We start from the raw sequence: 24,799 nt of genomic DNA, 5'->3' as shown, positions 1-24,799 counted from the left end.
CTCTCTTGTTAGAGGTTTCCTTGAGGTTGGATGAGGATCTGGGGATGACAAAGGTCATTAAGGCTTTCTGAACCCCAAGCTGCAAGATCATCTTCCTTTCCTTCAGGTTTGGTGACTGGAACCATGAGCTGGGTGTATTATTGGCTGTGGGAAAATCCTTGATGCAGCATTCTTGGAAGCAAAGAAAATACAGAAGATATGAAAAATGAAAACTATGTGGATCTTAAAAAAAATAGTCCTTAGAGCAGTAACACATTTTTAAACACCCACAGGTGAAGGCCCTTCAAATTGTAAAGATTTACAGCCTAAAATACCTGAGATACCTGCCAAGAGAGCAGTGAGCAAACATCTGTTAGCTGGTTCTCTTTGCAGCTGGAGGACCAAATCACTGTGGCACAAGCCTCAGTTTCTCTAAAATAAATCAGCTTACCCTCACCAGGGCTGCACTTGGAGCCTTTCATCCCTCTCTGCACTGAGTTCTCCAGCTCTCCAGCACATCAGCTCCTGAACTTAAGTGTTAAAATCCCCAATTTCCTGGCTCTGGCAGCAGTTAACTTCAGCAAACCCTGCCTCCTGCAGTGCTGGACACCTACAGCTTCTGCCTGCTGAGGTTTTCTTGTGCTCACACCAGCACACTTCTGCTAGTCCAAGTGCTTTGAACCTCCTGCCTTCAGAAGCTCCTGGGTTTGATTGCTGCTGAATTGTTCTGTTTCAAACACCTGCCTTGGCTCCTGCTGTGCTGCCTTCGCCCCCCAGCCTGGAATTCCACTGCAAGATGCACTTCTGGGGTGTTCATCAGGTAATATTCACTTCTGTAGCACAGGGAGAAGAAAGGGAAACTATTGAAAAGCAGCCCAGTGTAAATGTGTAAATTCAGTTCTTCTCAAATGCAGCAGGATGAAAGCTCAGGCACGGTTAGAATGACAGGACTGCTCTCCAGCACCGCCTGCTGAAGTGAAAGATTTTTTAATCCAGTTTCAGGAAGGCACATATTAGCCATTGGAACAGGGCAGGCATCCTGCTTGGCCTTGGCTTTGGATTGGGAACAAATGTTCCAGGATTCACCCAGGGCTGTGTGACACAGCACTGCCAAGGACTGACTCATATTTGCCAGGTTGGTAGGTGCTATTTAAGTTTTCAGTCTGAGAAACTTTTTTTGTGTGCTGATAGTACTAGTGAAGCAAAAAATACTTCAGCAGAGGTTGGTTTGGTAATATCACTGTGAGGCAACAGAGCACTTAGCAAATGCTGTTAATGATTTAATGAATACTGAGCTGGCTGCTGAGTGTGCCTCTGTCACAGGAGGGATTTCCAGTGGGCATCAATTCTTCCTGTGTCCTTTTCCTGCTATATCCTGCTACAGGATAACTGAGCATTGCACTGAAATGATAAACTCAGAGGAGCTGGGCTTATATTTGCCAGTCACAGCAAGGAATTCATTAATTCCTTGGGATTTAATTTGGTCCCTTCAAAATGGCCCTGAGGTTTGAGAAGGGGTTTGTACTCAGCAGTGTGGATCAGACTGAAGTTCCCCCAGTCCTGGCAGGATCCTGCAGGAGGGAGAAGTGGGATCATGGTGCCAATGGCTCTGTGTGAGGAGCATCAATGCCATGAGGGTAGGTTTGAGCATCTTGAAGGTCTTTTCCTGCATAAACAATGCCATGATTCTGTGCTTTGTGGAAATTGCACTGCTGGGTGTGTTTCAGCCCTTTTGCTTCACTCTCCCAGTGCACTCTGTGCTGTGTTTTGCATGAGTTCTGCTGAGTTATTTACGAGTTCTCTTGTGCTGTTATGTGTATGTTTGTGTTCCATAACGCGAGAACCAATTTCTCTCCACTGAGTGCAATTCTCTGATTTTTCTACCCACCAAACCTACACCATCATACATGTCCCTCCTGTCCCTTTTGTCCCCTCCTGGGTGTCCCGTGCTGCAGAGCAGGGAGCTGGCTCTGCCTGTGGCTCTGGATTTCCAGCTGCAGCTGAATTCCCAGCTATGCCCTGCCCTCTCGTGGTGTGCTGCTGCCTCAGCCATGCTTATTTCTTGCTGCTCTAACACCGCTGGAAAGTCAAAAATTGCCTGGTGACCCCTGGGAGCTGCAGCTGGAGGGTTGGGGTGGCAAAGTTCTGCACCTCACCTCCCTGCTCCCCACGTTGTGTCTGGCAGCAGCAGCATACCCCAGCACCTAAAATCAATGAGTTTTCCCCCAAACAGAGCCCAAGATGAAAGGTAAATTATATTTTTGCCACCTGTTATACATCCTGTGCTTTGCTGGGTGCTCTCATCTAAAGCCTGCACTCAGGGACAGATGATACCTGAGAAATCTCTAAAGCAAATCCTTTCCTCTTTTGAGCTGGAAATGCAGCTTTTAGCCTCTCTTTCAGACTCTTCATCCAGTCAAGCACCTCTTGTTCTTTTCTCAGCCCTTCCCCTCAATAATTTTTCTTTTCCCTTTCACAGTGTTTGCTCCTCCCTGAGCTTCAATGGAGCACTCAGCTCCTGTACAAGGCAGGCAGAGGAGGTGAGGAACCCACATTTCTATGGATTCCATCCCTGAGACTGAATTCAGACCTCTCAGTGTAACATACAACAAAAGAAAAGTCTGCAATGTGCTCAGCTGATGCCTTTCCAGTCAAGCCAACATTTTCCCAGGTGAGACTATTATTTTCCTTTCCTAAACTTTTTCAGATAGTAAAAAAAAAAAAAAAAATCCACCTCTTTATCTTACAGCCACACATCCCTATCTGCTTATTTCTCTGTCTTATTTCTTCTGATTTTTGGCTCCCTTTCTTGGTATTATTTTCTTCCATGCAATTTTGTGTGATCAGTTTATCTCAGCATTCCAGGATTTCACTTGACTCAGCTGCAGGATTTCTTTCTGATTCTCCCCCTTTCTCTATCCCTTTCTGAGCTGTTTCACCACAGCCTTTGCCTCCTTGTCCTGCTGGAGTGCCCAGCTTGTATTGATGGGCAGAAGTTTTCATTGCTTCCTAGCTTTGATTTCAACATCCTAGAGGAGGAATTAATGAGTGTAGACCAAATTAACCACCCAGACAGTGCAGCACCAACCCCAAATCTTTGCTGAGAAACCCAGTGTGTTCAATAATCAGTGTGTACTGAGTTGAGCTGCATCAAAAGCTAAACCCCAAGTTATTTGCAAGTCATCTATGGCTTAAGCCTCTGTGGCCTAAATTAAATGTCCACTGCAATGCTCTGAGTACCAGCAGAGCCCTTCCCTCTCCTCATTCCCATTCATTAAGAGAGGAAGAAATAATTTTCTAAGTGTGTGTGACATACCCAGACTGAGGAAAAAACTGGGAATCATTCTCTATCCTGTTTTCTCCAGGGAAGGCGTCCTATGCATACAACTCCTCTTGAATAGTATTTTTAGCATTTTTTTTCAGTGGATCTTCCCCAGCCCTGCCAGCCCAGCTGAAGCACCATCACATCCACACCTGCTGCAAGGGGAAGTTTTCCACCCAGCAAAGGGATGCTCAGAAATGACAAGGGTGAGGAAAAGTGTCTTTCCCGTGAACTGTGATGCAGTAATTACTATTTGTGTCTCTTTCAGACCTTATTTTCTGCTAATTGTGGCTCAATATATACACAGCAGGCTTCTGATTTTACTGGCAGCTTCCAGCCTGGCAGCCCATTAGGCTCCTGCCATGCTGGCAATCATTTTGAGGGTGTTTCTATTGATTGAGGCAGTGCAGAGTTGTCACAGGAGCTGTGACTTAAAAGCATCTGTCCCCAGCAGGACACAGAGGAGATCAGCAGAGGGGAGCAGCAGCCAGCCTCAGCTGCTGGTGACATCTTTCCCTGCATGAGGTGGGGGTCAGGCTCTTCTCCCAAGGAACAAGTGACAGGAAAAGTGGAAAAGCCTCAACTTGCAAAAGGGGAGGTTTAGGTTGGATAATAATAGGGAAAATTTCTTCACAAAAAGGGTTGTCCTCCCCTAGCACAGCTGCCCAGGGCAGTGGTGGAGTTCCCATCCCTGGAGGGATTTAAAAGCCATGTGGATGTGGCACTTGGGGACATTAGTTGTGGCCTTGGCAGTGCTGGGGTCTCTGACTCTGTGATCTCAGAGTCTTTCCCAACCTAAATGATTCTGTGATCTCAGCTGTGCAAAGTCACCACTTCTCTGTAGGCTCCCAACTCCGGAGCTGCACTGGAAATTTTATTCCCGTGAGAATAGAACCTGAAAAGAAGTGGAAATTATTTTTTTCTTTTTGCACCTGTCCCCTTTCCCCAGTGAAGGAAATCTGTATGCACGGCAGCAGCCCTGCTGATGTTGGCCACAAGATGGTACTGCAAGACAAGCATTCGTGCTAGGAACCATCTGCTCATGGAATCACAGCATCCTCAGGGCTGGAAAAGACCTCTGAGATCACCAAGTCACAGCATTCCCCCAGCACTGCCAAGGCCACCACTGACCCATGGCCCCAAGCTCCACATCCACAGGTCCTTTACATCCCTCCAGGGATGGGACCCCACCCCCTGGCCTGGACAGCCTGCTCCATGCTTGACAACCCTTTACAGTGAAGAAAACTTTCCTAATATCCAACCTAAACCACCCCTGATGGAAATTGAGGCTGTGTCCTCTGGTCCTGTCAAATGTCCCTCTCATGTGTGAGGGGGATCAAGCAGGAATGACTTTTTATGCCACTATTGTGCCTTGTCTTTAACAAAACAGCATTTGGCTTAGCTGGAAAATGGATTAATTTCTTGGCAGAAAGATACATTCAGAGCTGCAACAACTTCACCATTTCTCCTGTTTGTTAAGCTGAAACCCAAGCCCTGTGGCCTGGACTCAACAGATAACAACACACAGTTTTCCATGTCAACCAGAGGCTGTTTTCCTTCGCAGGAGATCCTTTGTTTTTATTGTACTTCTTCCAGACAGCCAAGATGCTTGGCCCAAACACTCAAGGTCTTACAGAAAACACATTCCACATTCTTCTGCAGTAGCAGTGAGAACATTTGGAAACAACCCTTTCCTCAGTGCCTCTGCACTCAGGAAAGCTGCATCTTTGTCTGATTAGTTTTGTTCAGCAGAGATAAGAGTAAAAGCACAGTAGGAGACACAGATTTTTCTGAGGTCTCTGCAAGGAGCCACTGCTATGCTTTGGCACCAAACATGAAGAATGAAAACATATTGTCTTGATATTAATTCCAATTTCTTGGCAAATGGCTCTTGTGGGGAGGTAGGTCACCTCAGTGCTGCAGGGACTATTAATGATAAAACTGAATTCTTTCACAGCTAGAATTGTCAACAAAGGTAAAGGGAGCTGGAGGAATTTTGGTGGGTCTTGTCCTGTGCAGAGATTTTCTGAGAGGCCACTGGATGGCTGTGGCTGAAGAAGAGGAGCTCTGACACCCAGAACTGTCACCATCACTAGAGAAAATGCTTTTATTTCATTCTGAGCCACCAGCTCAGTATTATTTTTACAGCCTGAACTAGAGAGTGATATCCTTACCTCCAAAATGCCTTCATGACAAATATTTGCTGCTGTTTGATTCTCAGTCATGCCACAGCCCAACAGCACAAGGTTGTGTTATAATCAAATCATATTTTGGAGCTCATGAAGGAGACAAAGGCATAAAAGACTTCACTTTCAGAACCACAGGCACAAACCAGAGTGTGTGAGCTGTTCAGAACTCAAGTTATGGTAAGGACAGATGTATTAATTAGCTTTTAGGGCTGGTAAAATAATGTCATTAGATCATGGTTGTAGTTGACAACTAAATGGAAATATTTGACCATGGCAGACCAGGTTAGGAAACATCTGTATGGAGTTATCTGACCCCACAGTGTTGATTCCAAGTCAAAGCACAGCTGGGTGAAATCTTTCATGTAAATAACTTGTTGATCAGATTTTTTACATCTGCAAAAGGTGGCAAATTCATTCTGAGTTTCTGCTTCATGGTCCCATGATACTTTTTGTTTGTACTGCTAAAATCATTCATTCTCAGCTCTCTAACCAGTTTTGGTCTGTGAGCATTTCTGAACTAGAACTAATCTGTTCTGGTTGTCTAGAATACTTCACTAAATTACTTATTTTAGGCTTTTCAAACCCCAGACTGAATGCTTTTTTAAACAGCACATTACCAGTTGGCAAAGAACCTAGAAATGGTCGTCTGTTGCAAAACATCTCACATGTCACCAACCATATTCCCGTGTGAAATGCTCAGGATTCATCAAGTCTTCAGCATTAATTCTCCATTTAAAAAACACATGAAGTGAAAAACATGTCCCCGTGGAGGGGGATAGGGAAGAGTTACCTTTAATATTTTTAAATGTACTTGTGAATACTTGTTTAACCCATGAGAGGAATGATCACTAGGCAGCATTTGTATTTGTCTCTGTTTTAAAAAGTCCCTTGCTCAGGTGGGATTTCTACCTTCAGGAAGGCTGCAGATTGTAGCTGACAGTGACCCTGCCCAGGTGTGGTTGAAATCAAAGATTTAATTGCTGCACATCTGTAGGAAAATCTGATCGTTTCTCAGTCAAATAAAAACTTTCAGGTAGTCCAAAGTTTCTCCATACCTTCCCAAATGTCTTCTTTTCCCTCTCAAGCCTGCATATCTCAACTTCTTTAACTAATGTAGACATTTTTCCTGAAGAGGGAAACACAAAACATACAACTAATTCCTTAAGTGCATCCTTTCTGTGACATACTGAGCATCCTGCTCATTTCTGATTTTAATAACAAATTTCATATGGCTTTTTAAATGCATATTTCTTCACACTGGAGAAGAATCCTGTAGAATTTAGCAGAAATATCCATAAAAGCTCTCCATGGCCAGGAATGGACTTTTAATAAAACCCATTCACACTGGGGAAATGTGTGAGAGAAATGAATAAATGATACATATTCATACTTACGTGAACAAAATAAGGAAGGCAATGAATTTGTTATGCTAAACACCAAATGGGACTGTTTAGATTTCAGCTCTCCATTCTTACCTGGATTATAAAATTTTCTTTTACAAGAACTGTGGCTGGAAAAGTCCATTTATCTTGAAGATATAAATTATTCTTGGAAATTTATGTGAATGCACTTATTCTTTATCATTTTTTTCAGAATTAAGGTACCACAGCATGAGTGAAAACCATTTGTAAATAGGCTGACAAAAAGGAAACAGAATTTTAGGTTGAATTCAATTAAAAATTTTAATGGCTAAATGACATTGATTTGTTTGAAAAAAAAAGATGAGTGAATAACATATATTGAAAATGAGATTATAAGTGTAATTGTAGGAAACTGATGCTAACTCTGTGTTGCAGCATCTCAGAGAAGGTTAAACTTCCCCACCCTCGAGGAAGAGTGTAAGACATCATCTTTGTCCTAATGCTTGTCCACTCCTTCACTGGGGTGAAAGAAGTTGCAATAAACTGATTAAAGCCAGATACTTTCCATTCTCCCAAGGAAAAAGTGGCAGAGCTGTTGAGACATGTGCTGACTGAAGGGTGAAACTCTCAGCTCGTCCATCGGCTGCTCTTTGGAATGGGGAAAAAAAAAAAAAGTAAATATCCACGCACAAAAATAGAATTTAAAAAAATAAAAACTCCTTTAAGCACTGTCGCCGTGGCACGAAATGTACACGTTATGTCCTCTTCCATAAAAAAGCATCATCAAAAAGAACTTGTGCCAGTTTTGTATTAAAAGGCCTATAGAAATCTCTTAAAATTGCCTTTGTGGTTGGCAGCATTGGGCCCAGGCTTCTGTCCTCAGGTCGTCGGGCGTTTGAAGCAGGACTCTTGGTAATCAGAGCTTCTTGCTTCTCACTCAGAGGTCCTGTGGGAAAAGAGAATATTATCTTCAAATATTTCCCCCCACAAAATGCCCGTCCTAAAGAAATCTAATGGCTAAATCAGACGGTTTGCCACGGGGAGAAAAATGTAATTTGTGTTTCAGAATATTGAGTACAGGCTTAGATTAGTAAAATAAATCACTGCTGGTAAATATGGAAATAATACATTTTACTCTCCCATTAATTAATCATCTCTCTATAAAATGCAACATAAATCAGTTCTGGAGGGAAATACCTTTTTACAGAAAAAACCCAATGATTGAAGACAACTTCTTACCATTTTGGAGCTGCAGTTATTTTCTGCTGCTATTTCATTTCATGATGTGATCTGTCTAAAACCTGACAGAAACTCTACCAGCTTCACTCAGCGCTCAGGTGCAGAACAAACCCTTGTTTTGTTTATTTTGGAGGCTGTCAGGGAGATCAAAGTGGCAAAAACGTGTGGTGGTGCCTCCATTCTGGGAATAAATGTGCACCAGCAAGATAAAAACCTACCGAGTTTTCCAGCACAAACCATATTCTGGAAGGAGATGCCAAGCTTTTCATCTGTTCTGTCTGCTACATCCAAGCTTTCTCATCATCTCTAGACCAATCTTTGGACCAGACAGACGATTTTTCAGCCACATTTTCATTCTCTTGCTACTGTCAAATCAACATTGGGCAACATTTTGTCTGCCGGCGTTTCTCCGAGGATTAGCAACAGATGTCTCAATCAGCACAGCAAAAACACAATTTCCCCTTCTCCTCGGCTACAAACACAACCTCTCATCATGCTCAGATTTAGGTTCTGGGCTGGTAGCACTTCAGTTGGGTAAAATTGTGTAGGGTAACTTTGCATCTTTGGAAACCCATGGCAAACAAGCACTGAGTGCCTTCAGAAGCAGGTCTGGCTTCCTGTGGGAAGACAAATCCCTGCATTCTGGATTTTTTTTTTCTTTATTTAGATCTTCTAAGATCTTCTAACACCAGGCATTTGAGAATTTCATTTTGCTTGACTCCAGGCAACCAGATTAATTCACCCTTCAAGCCAGATTCCTTAGCTTCTGGTTTTGGCTCTTAATAAAGCAAAAAATGCCCTGAAAGAAGGATAATAATGATTTTGCGCACTTAAGTCAGCCAGCAAGCACCTACCCAGATCCAGGAACTGGAACACCATGTGCATGGTGTACCTCATGTTGGATGCATGGTCCTCCAGGCGAAGAACAAGTATCTGATCTTTGTTAAAAACTGTCAGCCAGTCCAGGAGATACACAACATAGAGCCCAACCTGTAGCCTCACCTGTAAGCACAAAAAAACCAAAATTAATTCACCTTACAACACTTTAGCAGTAAAAAAACAACACCCACCTCTGTCAACTGGGAAAAAAAAAATGTGGTTTTGAGGAATAAGAAAAAGAAGGTGTGTGAACATTTTTTTAATCTTCCTCTTCTTTTCAGGCCAGCTTGAGGAAAACCTTTGCTCAGCCACCTCACATCCCAGCTCCTCTGTGCTTGGAGCCTCCATGGGGACACTGAGGGCTCTCAGCCCCTGGATGAACAGCAATTCAAGGGAAGATGCTCAATCCAATTTATTCTCTCCAGACCCTAAGTCTGCTGTTTCATTTTGATTTCACCTTGATTTCACCTTGGGGACATAAGTTAGGGACGGGCTTGGCAGTGCTGTGTTAAAACTTGGACTCAACAGCCTTAGAGGTCTTTTCCAAGCAAAATGATTCCATGATTTTCAGCTGCACCAGATCACACTGCCACCAGCAGGACAAATACTCTGACTCGCTGTCAGGTGTTAGATTTGGGTGCATTTAGCTGCATCCTGATTGCAATATTTAGCTTGGGATCTCAGCTGCAGCAGCTTTGCTGGTGCCTTGTCTGAGTACACAACAAGAGACCATAGAGGGGGAAAGGCAGATTTTCAGCCTCTCCTGCCCTAATCTCTGTTTTTCTTCCCTCCTCAATTTTACATAACAAGTTGAAACAGAAAAAGTCCAGCCTCCAACTGTGCTTATAAATATTTTTCTAAATCCCTTCAGGCTCAGGAGGGAGAAACATGAATCCCAAGTCTTAAGCATCTTTCATGAAAGAGACTTAACATCTTCAGCTCACATTACCACAGAGCCAATGAAGACAGACAACAGCCTTTTTCACTTCTGACACTGCCCCATGACCTACCCTGATAATTCCTCCAAAAAAGCCAAATTTTGAGTTATTGCAAAATGATCATTATCCTCTGTGATTCTGATGTGCGTCTTTGGCAGCTTATAACATCAGTCTCCATATTTAGCAGACTTCTTTATACATGTGCTACACCAGAATTTGAAACCTCTTATTTGATCAAAACATCAAATGGGTTAAGATGGGATAATTCTGGCAGAGCAGCACCCCAGCCCTCAATCAATGCCTCATTCCACTCAGCACTAGGGCACACTTGGGGTTTAATGGTTTTTTTCTTGTAAATAGTCTCTCTCCATCTTCCTTGTCTGCTCCTTCAGGTCCTGAAGGCCACAATGAGGATCACCTTTGCCCACCATGCCTTTCTCTGGGTAATGTTCTTTCCACTGATTCCCGGCCCCAAACATCCCTTTCTTCACCATCAGCAGCCACAGTGTCCAGGGCATCCCTCTGCTTTCAGAAATACATTAACAAATAGCAAGCCCGTTCTTTTTCTGGCACAGTCACAGAATTAGCAACCTAATGAGCTCACCAGGGACAACAATTCTCACTTTTTCAATCCACAGCAAACCACGAACACAACAGATTTAGCAACTTGGCTGAAGAAGGAGCTAAAAAAGGCCATTGAGGAGCACAGTTGGCATGTGGATTTTCGTACAAACACCTGCTCACGGCTCTAGGGAGAGAAGCCTCCTCTGCTCCTTTCCAAAAGCATCTTCTTCAGAGGACTGCTGAAGACAACAAATGGAGATCAGTTCTGCACCCTGAGGATGAGCAGAAGAGGAAAATCTTTCCTTCTGGTTCTCTCTCTGCCTTTCTCTGCCACACTGGAAGAAATACATTTGTGCAAGCAGATGGCTGGAAAATCCTGTGCTGCTGGCCAGCAGCAATTGGGGTGTGAGGAAGTCCTGGGGCTGCAATCAGCAACGAGCAGCTCCAGTCTACCTGGCAAGTGAGAGCAGCATCCTGTTTGTTCCACTGCTGCAGGCTCCAGCACACAGAATACACTCTTTTCCTGTTATTTTATCCAGCGGAGGAGGCAATAACTTCACCCCAGAGGCAAAGGAGGGAACTATTCCCTTGGAATCCCTTACAGCCTGAGCAAATAAAAGAGGATTTGAACGGCAAACTGGCCAGATGTGATACTTCAAGCCAATCTCTTCCGTATTACTCCCCACCCTCGAGCAAAATCTGAAGTCAGTTTTACGCTAACATTGTGAATTTCGGAATCCTAAGCCTGTAATACTTATCCACTCCCCTGCCAGCAGTTTCTGTGTTTCCTTGTATCATTTTCTGGCATGCACAATTTAAAAAAAGAAAAGAAAAAAAAAATGGAATATTTTATCTAGTTATTGGTAGCCTTTTCTTACAAAAGAACACATAATTTATTCTGATTTTGGGGCCATTTGGTACTGCAAAGATCTTTGCCAGAGCTACTTTTTGGAGACATCTGCAACAAGCTTGCCCATTAAATTGTAATCTTCACTAAATGTGCTCTCCATGCACTTGCACAATAGGAAGGCTGTGTTATTCCTGTTGGCATTCATCAGGGAACAGGCTGAGGAGCCAGCTGGGCCCCTGCACCATCTCTTACATGTTTACATTCATATTTATGTCCTCCGTTTTACAATTGGAAAGGGAGAAAGTTCGATTTCTCGCTGCTTCTTTGCACAGGATTTTGGTGTTTTCACAACTTTGGCACCAGGTTAGAGCAGCAAGGCATCCAAGGTGGTTGGTGTCTTAGGTTGCACTATAGATGTATTTATTTTATTACCACCTCCACAAGCTGTTAAAGCAGGTGGGACAGTGGTTGTTATTTCCTGCTATGACTCACCCCTGATAACAGTTGATGGGCTATCAAGAACCCACCGATGGCTCATGGAATTCTCTCATCCTTTTTTGAGATGCTCCACCCAGGAGGGAGGAGCCAAGCATTCCCACCTGGATATAACCTGGGCTTTGAACTGCCCAAGTCAGCCCTGCCTACTGGGTTCCCACAGGACAAGAGACACCAGTGGACCTTCAGGTGGAGACCAGACCTTCCACAGGATCACTGCTTCAACCTAACTACCTCACTGGGACTGCCACCACCACCCTAACAGGATGTCATGTTGTATCCAACTCCATCAGTGTTTTTTCTTGTATTACTGCATCTATTTTTTAATTTTCCTATCAAACCATAATTCTGACTAGTTTCCAAGCTCCCACAGCTGGCAATACGTACAGGCATGGCGTTGTTGAGGGTGTTGTTGTAGACACAGGCTCTCAGGGAGGAGTCCAGCACGCAGCTCTCAAACAGCTGCAGTGACTCTGCCACCTTCTCGTGGAAATCCTCCGCCGACTTGTTGGCGCTGGCGAAGTACAGATAGTCGGAGTACAGCCTGCCGAGGGAAAACAGGGCAGTCAGGGGCTGAGGGAAGGGAAAATGTTTATTTACGCGGCAATTCCGATCAGTTCCAGGAATCCAGGAAAAAAGGGACGTGTGTGTAACATCGTCCCACCCACAGTCTGCCACCCAGTGATGCTTTTTCCATTTTCATTTTGATTTTCATTCTTTTATCTCACAGGAACGCCCACTCCAGGGAACTCTGAACACCATCCCCAGCTCTCCCCACTGGAGTACCTGACCCTAGGAATTGTGTGAGCCAATGTTTGCTCCTAAAGGCAAATGTTTAGACTTTAATTTCATGTTCTCTGTGAACAGTAGAACTGGTCTCAGCTGATGTTGGTGCTCCTCTACACTTTGTGTTCCATGGACAGGAACAGTCCTTGTCTCAAAAGCTTAAAGCTGGTTTTAGAAACTTTAGGTGAGTTAGAAAGAGTAATTTTTATATAATTACCAAGCTGGCTACCACCAGGAGTAAGAAAGAGTTCAGGTTTCACATTCCCATTACAGGAAATTTCACCTCCAGTCATATATTGATTTTCCACAAAAATCTTCCAATTTATAGCCTTCCACCTGTTGATTTTTTTTTTTTAAGATGAAGCAGGAGTTTCTCTAAGTTACAGAGGAGTATCTCCTCATAGCACAAGTTTTACAATTGCTTAAAATCACTTTAAAAAGTTTATGTAAATTCAAATCTCTTTGGGGGTGATGTGGTGAAACAACCCAAAACCTACAGGCAAAGAAAATATCATTTTTAGCATTAACCACTGAAACCTTGATTAGGCATTTGCAAGATAAATATGGTTTAAAGAGACAAATGAAATGCTCAGACATGGCATAAATATTAGATCTGCTGGACATGATATTTTAACTTCCATTCATAACTGGGCTTAGAATGACTAGATCCACAACAATACCACAGGATTTTGAAGATAATTTTGTATCACTTGAGGAGTCACTTCCCCAAGTCTGTTTGCTGCATAGATTTGATGCCTCCACAGTACCCATCTCTTGATAAAATTCCAGAAATCCTATGTATCTTTCAGTCTCTTTCCAAAAACCACAGGTGTCTAACAAATGACCTAAAAACACTGATCTATTTAGGTCTCACTTATTACTGCAGTAACATTTTGTGTTGCGCTGATTTTATTTATTCTTAAACTTCCCTAGATTTCCATAGGTACTTAAAAATACCTCATTTGGAAAATTTAGGCTTTAATCCAGCAAAGCACTTAAGCACAGGAATAGCCCCTCTGCACTCATTATTTATATCAGTGTTTTGCAAGAACAGGATCTTAATTCCCATGTGAAACCAACGAAGACTCTCTGTTCATTTGAAAAAAAAGAAGAAAGGGAAAAGCTGAAGAACCAAGCCAGCTGAGTTCACCTAAATGAGACACACAAAGCATCTCCTGCTTGCAGGAAATGTGGATATCAAGACTCAGTTTATCCCAGGAATGGTGGGGTTGACTGTGAAAGGCTTCCTCTTGAGGGAATTCAGCAGCAGGCATCATGTACAGCATGGGCCAGGCTAAAATGTCATTAAAAAGGCTTAATAAGACTGCTTGGTATTTCTAACCATCCATCAAAAGAAATGCATCATTTTTCAGATTTGTTGGTATCTTATGAAAAACTACGTTCTGGAGGACAAGTTCTCCCTCTGCAGGGCAGTTGAGATTTTCTTTCCATTTTTCCTTTTTTTTTTTCTTTCCCATCTGTTTTTAATTCTGGGGACATCTGCCTTTGCTGATTAGGATTTCAGCTGTTCTGGCTACTTGAAGTCCTTCCCTTCAACCTCTGTCCATTCCAATGAAATAATGACACCAGTTGACAACAACCATCAAAACACTTGATGTCATTCAAATATTCCCTGCTGGGGATAGCCCAGACCTCGTGCAGGTTATATCAGAGCCTGTCCCAGCCCCATGCCCTCCTGGTTCCTGCAGCACTGCCTGGCATCACTGATGGATCCCAGGTTGTCCCTTCTGTCCCTTCTGCTTTTGCTCCTGCAGCTCAGATGAGCCATCAGGAACTGTAGGGAATTGTAAACGAAAAGGAACAAATTTATCATAAACACAGTCAGTGAGATGGATCTGACTTTCTCTGTCACCCCTGTTAAAGCTGGCAGAGAGCTCCAGCCCCATTACAGAGGGTGGTTAAGGCAATCAGGGAGTTTGTCACTAATTTACACGAGGAAGCCATTTCAGCCTCCTTCTCTCACATAAAATTACCATCTGTTAAATCCTGGGGTCAGGAGAGCTTCATTTCCTGACAGAGGAGCTGGGAAGCTTCTCCTAGCCCTGCTTTCACCACAGCCATGTCCTGCCAGCAGGGAAGCTCTCTGGGGAGCACCATCCCAGCTCTGGAAGCTGCTGCCTGCACAGGCACCAGGCCTGCTCTTCTCCCAGGGCCACCAGAACCTGGTCCCCATTGTCATCTGCATCCCCAACATCATCTTCATCCCCATCATCATTATCTGATCCTTATCATCCTCTGCATCCTCATCATCATCTCCATCCCCTTCCTTCCCTGAGTTTTTCTGGGGCTTTGCCCTTGGGCATGGACCTTACCACAAGTATCCTGAATATCCCTATGGAATCACCATGAGAAGGAATCCACACCTCCCTCAGTCTGATCCTTTTGGACTTTGCTTCCACCTGCTCCACCCTCCCCACTACCCTCCTCATTATTATCCTTTTTCAGAGGACACAGTGGAAAGAAATGTCCCAGAAATGTGGAGGAAGACTGGAGAGAAAAAGTGAAACACAAAAGTGGAAGGCTGGGCATTGCTGGCTTTCCACAGCCATCCAAACAGCTCAAAACTTGGCAAAAGCCAAGTCCTCTCCCTGCAAACAAAGCCAGGAAGACCAAGGATGAACCCCTGAGTAGCTGTTGGCTGTGCAAGCTACAAACACCCAGTGAAGCTCTACATGAGTGCCTCACCAAGCACACTTCAGATTTTAAGAAGTTTGTATCATTTGCTGACTCTGGAGCTATTTAATCATTATTAATCATGATTATTTAATCAGTTTGAACTGCAAAGCCCATGAAAACATAAATTTTACTACTTAAATGAAATGAAACATTTCCCAGGACCACTTATGCTGAGATGTGAAGATGCAGTGCCCTCCTAGTCTAATGAGTCCTGCTGAGACCCAGAGCATATTAGCTCAGGGAATGGCATTAGATTGCATTTGGAAACCTATAAGTTCTTTTTTTCAGAGTAGTTCAGGTGTCCAGCCATGGCACTCATGGAATTCACACTCACTCACATGCTTCTCTTTAAAACATTATCACAGTTACATCTGCCAAAATACACAGAATAAAACCCTTCTTATCACAACCAAGTAGCTCTCAAACACCACGTGAATAATTACTTGCATTCAAGAGAGTGACAGCGAATAAAACTATTAAAATAAGAAATTTTTCTTGCTCACCTTTCAACAGGGTCCCTAAGCATGATGATAAGTTTGGCATTTGGTTGGAAGGCATGAATAAAATCCTGGATTAGGAAGGGAGGTTCTCCTTCAGTGCTGTTGTCATAGAAGAAAATCCAAGCGTTGTTGTCCCACATTGTCGAGGCACTGGCCTCCCCTGGAAATTAAAAGTATTTCTGCTGGTAACTCATTCCATTTTTCATGTTGGAGTGGATATTGGCTGAATTTTGAACTCCTACAGATGAATTAAAATTGAGTCCATGGATTTCAACACTCCTTAGTTCTTGCAAACTGATCTGGCTGCAGTTCCCAGAGCTGGAGCAATCCCACTGCCCTGTGCCTTTGGGAATGCAGGTCAAGGCAGGTTTTATGCAATTCCACCTGAAATATTGCTGTCCACAACCACAGTGCTTCCTGCTGGTGGTTAACATGTGCAATTATATTTAATCTGGGCTGGAATGGACTGCTCAGGGCTTTAGCACATTCTCCAGTGAGGAATCATGGAATCACAGAATTATTCAGGCTGGAAGGGACCTTAAAGATCATCCAGTTCCAACCCCTGCCATGGTAGGGACACCTTCCACTACCCCAGGATGCTCCAAGCCCTGTCCAGCCTGGCCTTGAGGAGGCAGGAATTTGGCCCTGCTAAAGCCTTGCAATGCTCTTTGTAGCCCCCAAGGGTTGGCCTCAGTGCTCCCAGTCTCAGAGGAGCAGCTTGCTAACAAATGTTTAAAAATTTCCCACAGAAAAATGTGGAAACCACCACTCCTGCTGATCAGCAGTGTGGAAAACATAATCAGGAGAGTCAGTGAGTGCATAAGATATACCAAATAAGCAGCTGAGTTGTGTCATTGAGGACTGAAATATTTTTTATATAATTATTCACATAGAATAAGTCAACTATTTACTAATAGATAAAGGGTTTCTAGAATAAAGAGCACAGTTTGGTAAAATACCAGATTCTGGTCTCTCTAGTGCCTGAAGAAACTCACTCTGAATGCAATGCTACAGGGAGAAACTTAATCAGTAAAAATTTCTGCCAGAGTGAAGTGTGTGATGCTTCAGCTGCTAAATAAATGATCTGATATGAAATTTTTAATTTTGTAACCTCTGTCTTTTTAAGTAATACAGGCATTTATGTGGCACAGTACTGTTTAATAAAACATATACAGAAGCTTTTTGGGGACTTACACTCTCTGACAGACTAATGAAAGCTAATTCTTGCTAATGAGGTTTTTCAAATCAAAGGGAAGGAGATTAAAAAAAAATAATGTTGTAGGCTTATAGACTTGTACATTATTTCCCTTTTTTATTTTTTCTTCTTTCCTCTGCTGGGAAAGCCCAATAAAGATTTTAAAGGATGGATAAAACACAACATGAGAAAGGTACTGGCTCCAAACTTCAGCTGAACACAATGTGATTCATTAATAAAGTCTGGGAGTTGTTAGAAAACACATTAATCTTCTGTCATGTTCATTTTGCCTCTTTTCAGGAGGAGGAGATCAGCTCCACTGGCTAGAGCTGGGTGTCCACAACAGCTCTGCTCTCCCATTCTAAATTAATTAGCCAAAGCACTGCCTAATCACCAGCAGGCTTTGACTCGTCAATTAAAACTCAATTAGCCCAGCTCCCACGCTGGGTGAGGCAGAAACGCAAAGGATTATCCAGAGGCCAGGAGCTGAGGCAGTCCTGCCACAGAAACCTCTCCCTGAGCTGCCAGGATGTGGGGAAATTCAACTGGGAGGGAGAATTGCAGATGGAATTGCAGGAGAGGGAACTCCAGGGATGGGAGAGACCTTGGGAAGTCACTGCTGCATCTCCCTGGCAGTCAGGGTTGGACTGAAAGGACTCCCTCAAAAATGTTTGCCCAAACCATGCCAAGGCAATTAAAGCCCATGATCTCATCAAGCCACCAACTGGACTGGATGTGATCACCCTTCAGAGTTCTGTGCTCTGATCACATCTGATGTTCTGTTGGATTTATCCCAGTTTATCTCAGGCCAAACTTCAGAACATCTCCCTACACTTCTGCATTGTGAACTACAAAAAAATCAGAGCATTTACAGAGAAATGGGCAGATTATCTCACCATCAGAGCCCACACTCCACAGAAATTCCAGAAATCTGCAGGCAGGGCACAAGCCAGGGAAAACCACGGAATCATAAATGTTGGAAAAGACCTCCAAGGTGGTCCAGTCCAACCCAAGATCACAGGCACAGAGCCAAATAATGCTAAATATTGCATTAACAGGGCTCAAGGTGCTGCTCCAGTGCGGTCAGCCCAGGATAACTTGGGGTCAAGAGGGTAAATCTTCCCACAAGATGACTGTCAAGACTTTAATGAGGAGGGAAAAAAAAAAAAAAAAAAAATATATATATATATATATATAAAAATAATAGAAATCATCCAGATCCCTGCTGACTTCTATAATTTGAACTCCCTGAAGCAGCCAAACAAAAATATTCCTAACAATTTGACAGTGTTTGGATTTGTTTTATAATACACATTTAATACCTGCAAAACGAACAAGCCATACTAAACATGAGATAAACTAATCACCAACAATTAACTATGTTTAATTACTCTGGTGCAACAGAATTTTTTTTCTTAGGGACTTAATGAACATATGAGTTATTAAATTGCCTCAAAAATGGATGTATAACCTCCTCATTCAGCCATTACTGCATTAACATCATATTGTGTTTTCACAAGTCATTCCTCTGAATTTATCATATTAATGACCCCAAATAATCCAGTCCTGCTCAGAATGCCTCAGGCTGGATCAGCCCTGTCCTCTCTGGCTCATCTCTAAGCATTTTTTTGGAAAATGCAATTATTTCCCACAATGTTTACTATCCAAAGAAGCTTAACTTTTCAAAATAATATAACATGATGAACTGCTGAAATATTTACAGTTTTAATTCGATTTTTCCTTGCAGTCGTCTGAAATAAGAAAAGGGAGATTATAAGCAAACCTGATATTCATACAGAATCATTTTAACCTAGATGGCTTTGTTTTGTTTTTTACCAAGGTCATAAAAGACTGCCTTAATGAGCATAATCATTCAAGACTTTTTCCTGTAAACTTAATAAGAAAAGCCAGCAGAACCTTAATGAAACAAGAAATGAGACCACAGGAAAAAGCAACGCAAAGTGAACTCTACAAAAAAGCTGCAACAGGAGGTAAGTAATCAAAGATGTACGTTGCCAATTAGATTAGTGAATTTAATTAGTAGAAGCACTTCACCCATGAAAGGACAGGAGATATTATTGGAAGGAGCAGGAAAATCTGCAGATGTCCTCGATGGCAACATTTCTTCAGAACGCCATCTTGCAAATGTTGCAAATGTTTGATAAAGTGAATGATGGACTTAATGGAGGCTGGGGAAGTACTGAAAAATGTGACTCAGCCAAGGCTCTGGTTTTAACAAGCTAAGGCATCATCTCAGCCAGCCAGCAATAGGTTAAAATTTTTTGTTTTAATGAGGCCAAATCCCCAATAATTCTAGGGGCAGCCAGCAAAAAAATCTTGTCTCTATTTTCTGTAGAATTTTCTGACTTCAAGCCTACTTGAAAAAATCTCTTTTTGACGGGGAGCTGTCATTTGCACAGTTACTTTTTGCATGGAATGTGCCTGGCTTCCCTGGGAAATTCTGAGGTGACAGAGTAAGGCTGGTAAAACTCTCATCCCCTCCGTTTTCTGGTTTTGGCCAACAGCAAAAGCAGAATTTAGAAGTTGGCTACTGTAAACCAGTAGCCCATGGAGCAGGGTGGATGAGCCCAGTGGAGTGACCACTGTGTGTCATGGAGAGCAATCCAGAGATCCTTCCCTAGAGCCCAGTGCTAACCCCAGACTTCCATAAAGCACAATAAAACAGCACTTCTAGACCATTTTAATGGTAATTAGGTAATTTAACTTTAATACCAATTCATTATATCAATATCTTCTGCTGGAGCATGAGAAAAATCACTGGGAGCTTTTCCTGTCACATCTCCCATCAGCTCCAGGATTTCAGAACACCACAGTTCTGTGTTATCCCAGACACATTGCTTCAGCATTTGGAGCTGAAGCCACAATCCCAGCAGGCAAACACAGGCAAATCCTACAGGCCAACCCCTCAAAATTGCACTTTAAATCTGTGTGGATGAAGCACTTGGGGACATAGGTTAGTGGTGACCTTGGAAATGCTGTGGGAATGGATGGACTGGATGATCTCAGAGGGCTTTTCCAACCTGAATGATGCTATGAAAACAAAATGCAACCTGCGTTGGAAGGAGTCACCATGGTCGTTCTTATTCTTTAAAAAACCCCTCATTAATTAAATGCTGATGTTCATCAGATATACAGCCCTCGCTCAGGAATTTTCTAAAGATAATCACAGCTTCCTATCAAAGAAGGAAACCCTCCTCCAGAAAAAGAAAGCCAAGAGCTCCCAGGCACAACAAAAAAGCCACATCAGGGGCTCTGTGCTGAGAACCAATCCCAAAATCCCCCATTTGGTGCCTCAGCTCTGCGTGCTCCCAACGTGGAGCCTCAGAGCCGTTTTGGGGCTGCTCTTGCCCTACCGATGATGATGTTGCTCCTCTTGCTGTGCTCCTTCACGGCGTCACTCTGCAGCACACTCTGGATCTGGTGAGCTGCCAGGTCGAACAGGTCCAGGTAATCCTCCACCGGGTAGCGGTCGTGAAACCCATCCCTCAGCCGGATGATTCCTGAAAAACAGCCAGGAGAGGGAATTAAAACCAGCAATTCTAACACCAGCAGGGCTAACCCTTGGTGGTGTCACAGACAGGGTTGGCCCTAAGCCAGCCAATATCAACACAAAATCAGAGCAATAAAGTGCAACCCTCAGCTAAAAGTGCCAATAACGAAGATCTCAGTGAGATCTGAGACACTCAACAATTACATCAGAAATTCACGGTGATAGGAAATATTTTAAGCGCTCTGTTTTGTAGCTCCTGCCTGAATGAGCTTGCATTTATTCCCTTCTAAATTTAGCTTTTGGAAGGAATGGAAAAGATAAGATTCTGCTTCCATTTGCACCCATGTAAATTGAAGTAATACTGGACTCCCACTGGATTTACTGTTTTGAGATTGAGCACAGGCTCTGATGCCAGATATGCAAATCAACACACACTGGGAAATCATTCATGGTTTTTTCCTTTCACAGGTATGCAAATAAAGCTCCACAGTAGTATCTTATTTTTCTCCTCTCTTTCCCTACACTCCAGGGTGTGTTCAGTATCACCTTCCTCCTGTGTTTCTCAGCATCTTGAGCCACATTCTTTGATTTTTATACTCCTTTCCCCACTCCTGTTTCCAAATCTAGCCTCACTTCTCCATTTGCTGTACATGCTCCCCACACAGGACTTCTCAGCTCTCCCTTTCTTGTTCCCACAAGGCCAATAATTATCAATTATGTGAGAGGAAAGCGCAGCAAGGGAGTTCTTTTGTCCACTGCCTCTGATTTTCCCCTTTAGGAAAGTGGGATTTAATGAGGGTAGAAGAAAGTTCAACAGCATATTTTGACTTGTGTTGAGGGGGAAAAAAGTGCAAGTGTGGTGCTACAGACAGCCTTGGTTTGTTGCCACCCCAGTCAAGGGAGTAGAAACAGTGGCACAGAGCCAGGAAAGAGAGACAGTCAAGCTGGGACAAAGTCCTGTGGAGCATCAACCATCCCAGCAGAAGGGGAAAGGAGTGACTGGCGAAATGGGGCCTCCCCAGAGGGCTGTTTGACTTCAGCTGAAATTAGTCAGTCTCATAAAAATCCACTGAATCAGAGGATGCCATTGAACAAAGAGACTTTCTTGTGCAGCTTAAGTGTTAGAAACCAAACCAAGTTAACAGCCAGGAGCATAGGAGTCAGAGCCACTTGCTGGCTGTCTCAGTTTCACTTCTGAGTGTATTTGTCATATTCTCTGTTTTTCTTTTTTTAATTTTTAAATAGTAACCATTAGGTAATGCACTTTTGAGGCAGAATAAAAGGACTGAGCCACTAGGAATAAACTTAATCTTTCTTTCTCCGTGGCAGACAGCTGAGATGATCAGAAGGTCATTTCTACAGATCCCTCTCCCACGAGACCATGAGCTCTGCAATCTTTCCTCACTCTCCAGCTTTACAAAACAACTTCAAAAAAATTGAATTATGCAAAGAATGTTCTCTTCAAGGATCAGCACTTGGTCCCCAGTGGCTGACCACAAGACTGTGCAAGTGGAGGGTTTGTGAATGCCAGCACAGAGACAGGAATTCACCCTTGTTCTCCAGTTAGATGCACTCCAGCCTGATTTTTTACATTCTTCTGCCTGTTTGGTAGGTCAGGTTCAGAGCTTTAGTGAGCCCAGTCTTGTTGAAGTGAGGTTGGGTGCATTATCTCCTCCAACATTCATTCCAAACATTTATGTTGAGGTTGATGTAAGTGGAGGGAAGTAAAACATTTTAGTTTAAAAATCAATTCAGCCTTTCCTGGCAGTTCTCCCATGGAACACAAAATCCTCCAGAGATTTTTCTGACAGTCCCTTGTTTTCATCACTTTTCCTGAACATGAGAAAAAGTTGTGGCTGCCCTACCCCTGGAGGTGTCCAAGGCCAGGTTGGATGGGTTTTGGAGCAACCTGGGATAGTGGGAGGTGTCCCTGCCCATGGCATGAGGTAAAAAAAGATGATTAAGGTCCTTCCAACCCAAACAATTCCATGTTTTGTCTTCAGTCAGCTCCTGGCCATGATGAACAAGTCCCTTCTCGTGGGTCTTCAAGGGGCATCACAATGCTTCTCTTGTTTGAATTGGGTTCACTCCTCAGTTCACACTGGTGCCTCCAGTGGCTCTTAAACCTGACTAAATGATCTCAAAAGCAAAGCTGTATTTTCTTTGCACTGCTTTAAGTCTTAGTTTACAAAAAGTATTTAGGAAATATCTAAAATATTTACTTTGGCAACTTTCTTATGGCATTTGTGAAGACAGAAAATTGAAAATTTAACAGCGAAATGATGTAATCCCATCGCTGTGGCTGAGAGCTCCTCGCTAAGCAGCAAAGAGCAAAACCCCATTTGCAGAAGCTCAAAGGTTCTTCTGGGATGCAAAGCATGGAGAAACAAGATGGAAACGACAAGACCACATTCAGGGGAAATAAAAAATTTGAGGTGTGATCTCAAAATAAAGAGCAGAAGCAGCACTGCAGGTGTCCCAATGTCTCGGAAAGTGTCCTTCCTTGCCTTTAGCCACAGCAATTCATTAGAAAAGATATTTTCCCAATCCAGGGAACCTTAGAAAAGCACCAAAAGAAAGTTGTAATCAAAGTCTTCATCCAGTAATCTACCCCCAGTGCCAGACTTTTCCTGTTCCAAAGGCTGTGCCTGCCATAAAGCAAAGCAGAGTAGAAACAGAAATTAAGATATCACTAAAATAACCAGAATCTTCCTCTTGGAAACAGTAAAATCACTGAAGAGTCTTTGATACCAAAGTTGTACAAAGTGAGGACAATTCCAGCACTTAACAGCCAAACCCAAGAGTGGGAAAATCCAGTGCCTGGGTTGAATACAGCAGGTACAACACTCATCCACATGTACAGGGGAGCAGTTAGGAAATTAAAATGTGTATTCTGCAGCTCATCTAACCACCAGACTGACCTTCCTTGTCATCCAGAGATGAGAGAATATGAAGAAGAAAACACTTCAAATTGATGAAATTCTGTGCTTAGCTCACTGCCCTGAGACACCCTTTGGAGCTGCAATCACCTTGTGCTCCAGTTGGCCACAACCCCAACTATTCAATTATTCAAGTCTGCCTTCAGAGATGGAAATATTGGTATCAGTCAGGAGAGTATCAAAATATGTGCAGAATCCTCAGTGTGAGAGAGACTTCTCAAGCAGACCATCTCTGTTGTTCACTGTTGTTGAAAGCTGTGGCACTAACGAAGCTCCTGTCACAGTTGTATTTATTGAACTGTAAGGACTGAAATTTTAAATAGTGACCCATCATTTATTGATGTAAGAAAGGCTTTACAGAATTTCACAATACAAAACTATCCTTGTTGCTCTTCAAGTCCCCCAAGACAACCTAACAGTTTCTCTTCTTGCCTTTACAAATTCACAGGGTTGGTTTTATCTGGTGGTTTTATTTTTTCCCTAGACTTTCTAAACCACTGCAAATAAACCAATAGAAATGTGCTTTGTCTCGAGACAAATGTGCCTTGTCTTTAACACAAAACATCACTGAACAAGAGCAGGTTGAGCATCCACCACGGGGATTTCTCAAAACTATCAACTCCAGCGGTTTCTAGGCAAACCATTACGTAGCAAATCTATAAACCTCACGCCAAAAACTCTCAAAACATTAAGGGAAACAACTTGCCTGGATACCAGAGGCCATGTTCACTCACCAAATCGTTTCCTTGTCCACCAGTGGGGCTCCTTGATGGCCGAGAAGCGAACGTCAGGGTGCAGCCTCAGGCGGTCATACAGGTCAGTGGTGCCACACTTGGGCTGCCCGATGATGTAGAAGTGCGGCAGGCAGCGCAGGCGGTAGTGTTTGTCCTTGTAGTGGTACAGGTGGTTCCAAAAGACCTTCCTGAGGTAATCAAAGATGATCCGAAAGCGCTTGGAGTACAGTGCGTAGGAGTTGGTGGCGTAAGGATCCGTGGTTGTGTTCCCGCGGTACTCCTCGTACCAACAAGGGTTCTTGCTATTTGGAAGGAATTTGTTAGGAATTACTGAAAACATCTGCAACATAAAGAACAACAATTTCAGTCAAGGCAGCAAACAATCAACAGTTTTAATTTTCTTACTTAGCACGTTGAGAGAACAGAAACACTACCTGGACATTTTTACCTGCAAAGTTCACCCCATCTATTGCTTCTGCTGACACCAGAACCAAATCCTGTACAACCCATTGGACTGGGAGAAGAGAATTCAGAAATCCTTTTCTTTTAAGGCCAGAAAGGGCCTCAACAATCCCCCCAACTCCCTTACAACTCCAGGAACTGATTTTTTAAGTCAAACAC

General features: G+C 43.1%; 1 protein-coding gene across 2 annotated transcripts in view; it reads right to left on the bottom strand.

Annotated features, from left to right (window-relative positions):
- Window positions 1–7,146: 7,146 nt before the first annotated feature.
- Window positions 7,147–24,799, bottom strand: part of CHST15 (carbohydrate sulfotransferase 15) — a 44,170-nt gene continuing 26,517 nt past the window's right edge. For both annotated transcript variants that reach the window (XM_085064628.1, XM_085064629.1), the window contains exons 3-8: window positions 24,179–24,518; window positions 20,369–20,515; window positions 15,803–15,959; window positions 12,204–12,360; window positions 8,945–9,092; window positions 7,147–7,797 (exon numbers count right to left, since the gene is read on the bottom strand). In XM_085064628.1, coding sequence (XP_084920754.1) covers window positions 7,607–7,797; window positions 8,945–9,092; window positions 12,204–12,360; window positions 15,803–15,959; window positions 20,369–20,515; window positions 24,179–24,518 — 1,140 coding nt within the window. In that variant the 3' untranslated portion in view covers window positions 7,147–7,606. The remainder of the gene's footprint in view (window positions 7,798–8,944; window positions 9,093–12,203; window positions 12,361–15,802; window positions 15,960–20,368; window positions 20,516–24,178; window positions 24,519–24,799) is intronic.

The sequence above is a fragment of the Lichenostomus cassidix genome, chromosome 6 (assembly GCF_008360975.1).
Source record: "Lichenostomus cassidix isolate B80296 chromosome 6, HeHo_3.0, whole genome shotgun sequence".
NCBI classification, from domain to species: Eukaryota; Metazoa; Chordata; class Aves; order Passeriformes; family Meliphagidae; genus Lichenostomus; species Lichenostomus cassidix.
The sequence above is the reverse complement of the archived record's forward strand: the minus strand, read 5'-3'. Positions and strand labels throughout refer to the sequence as shown.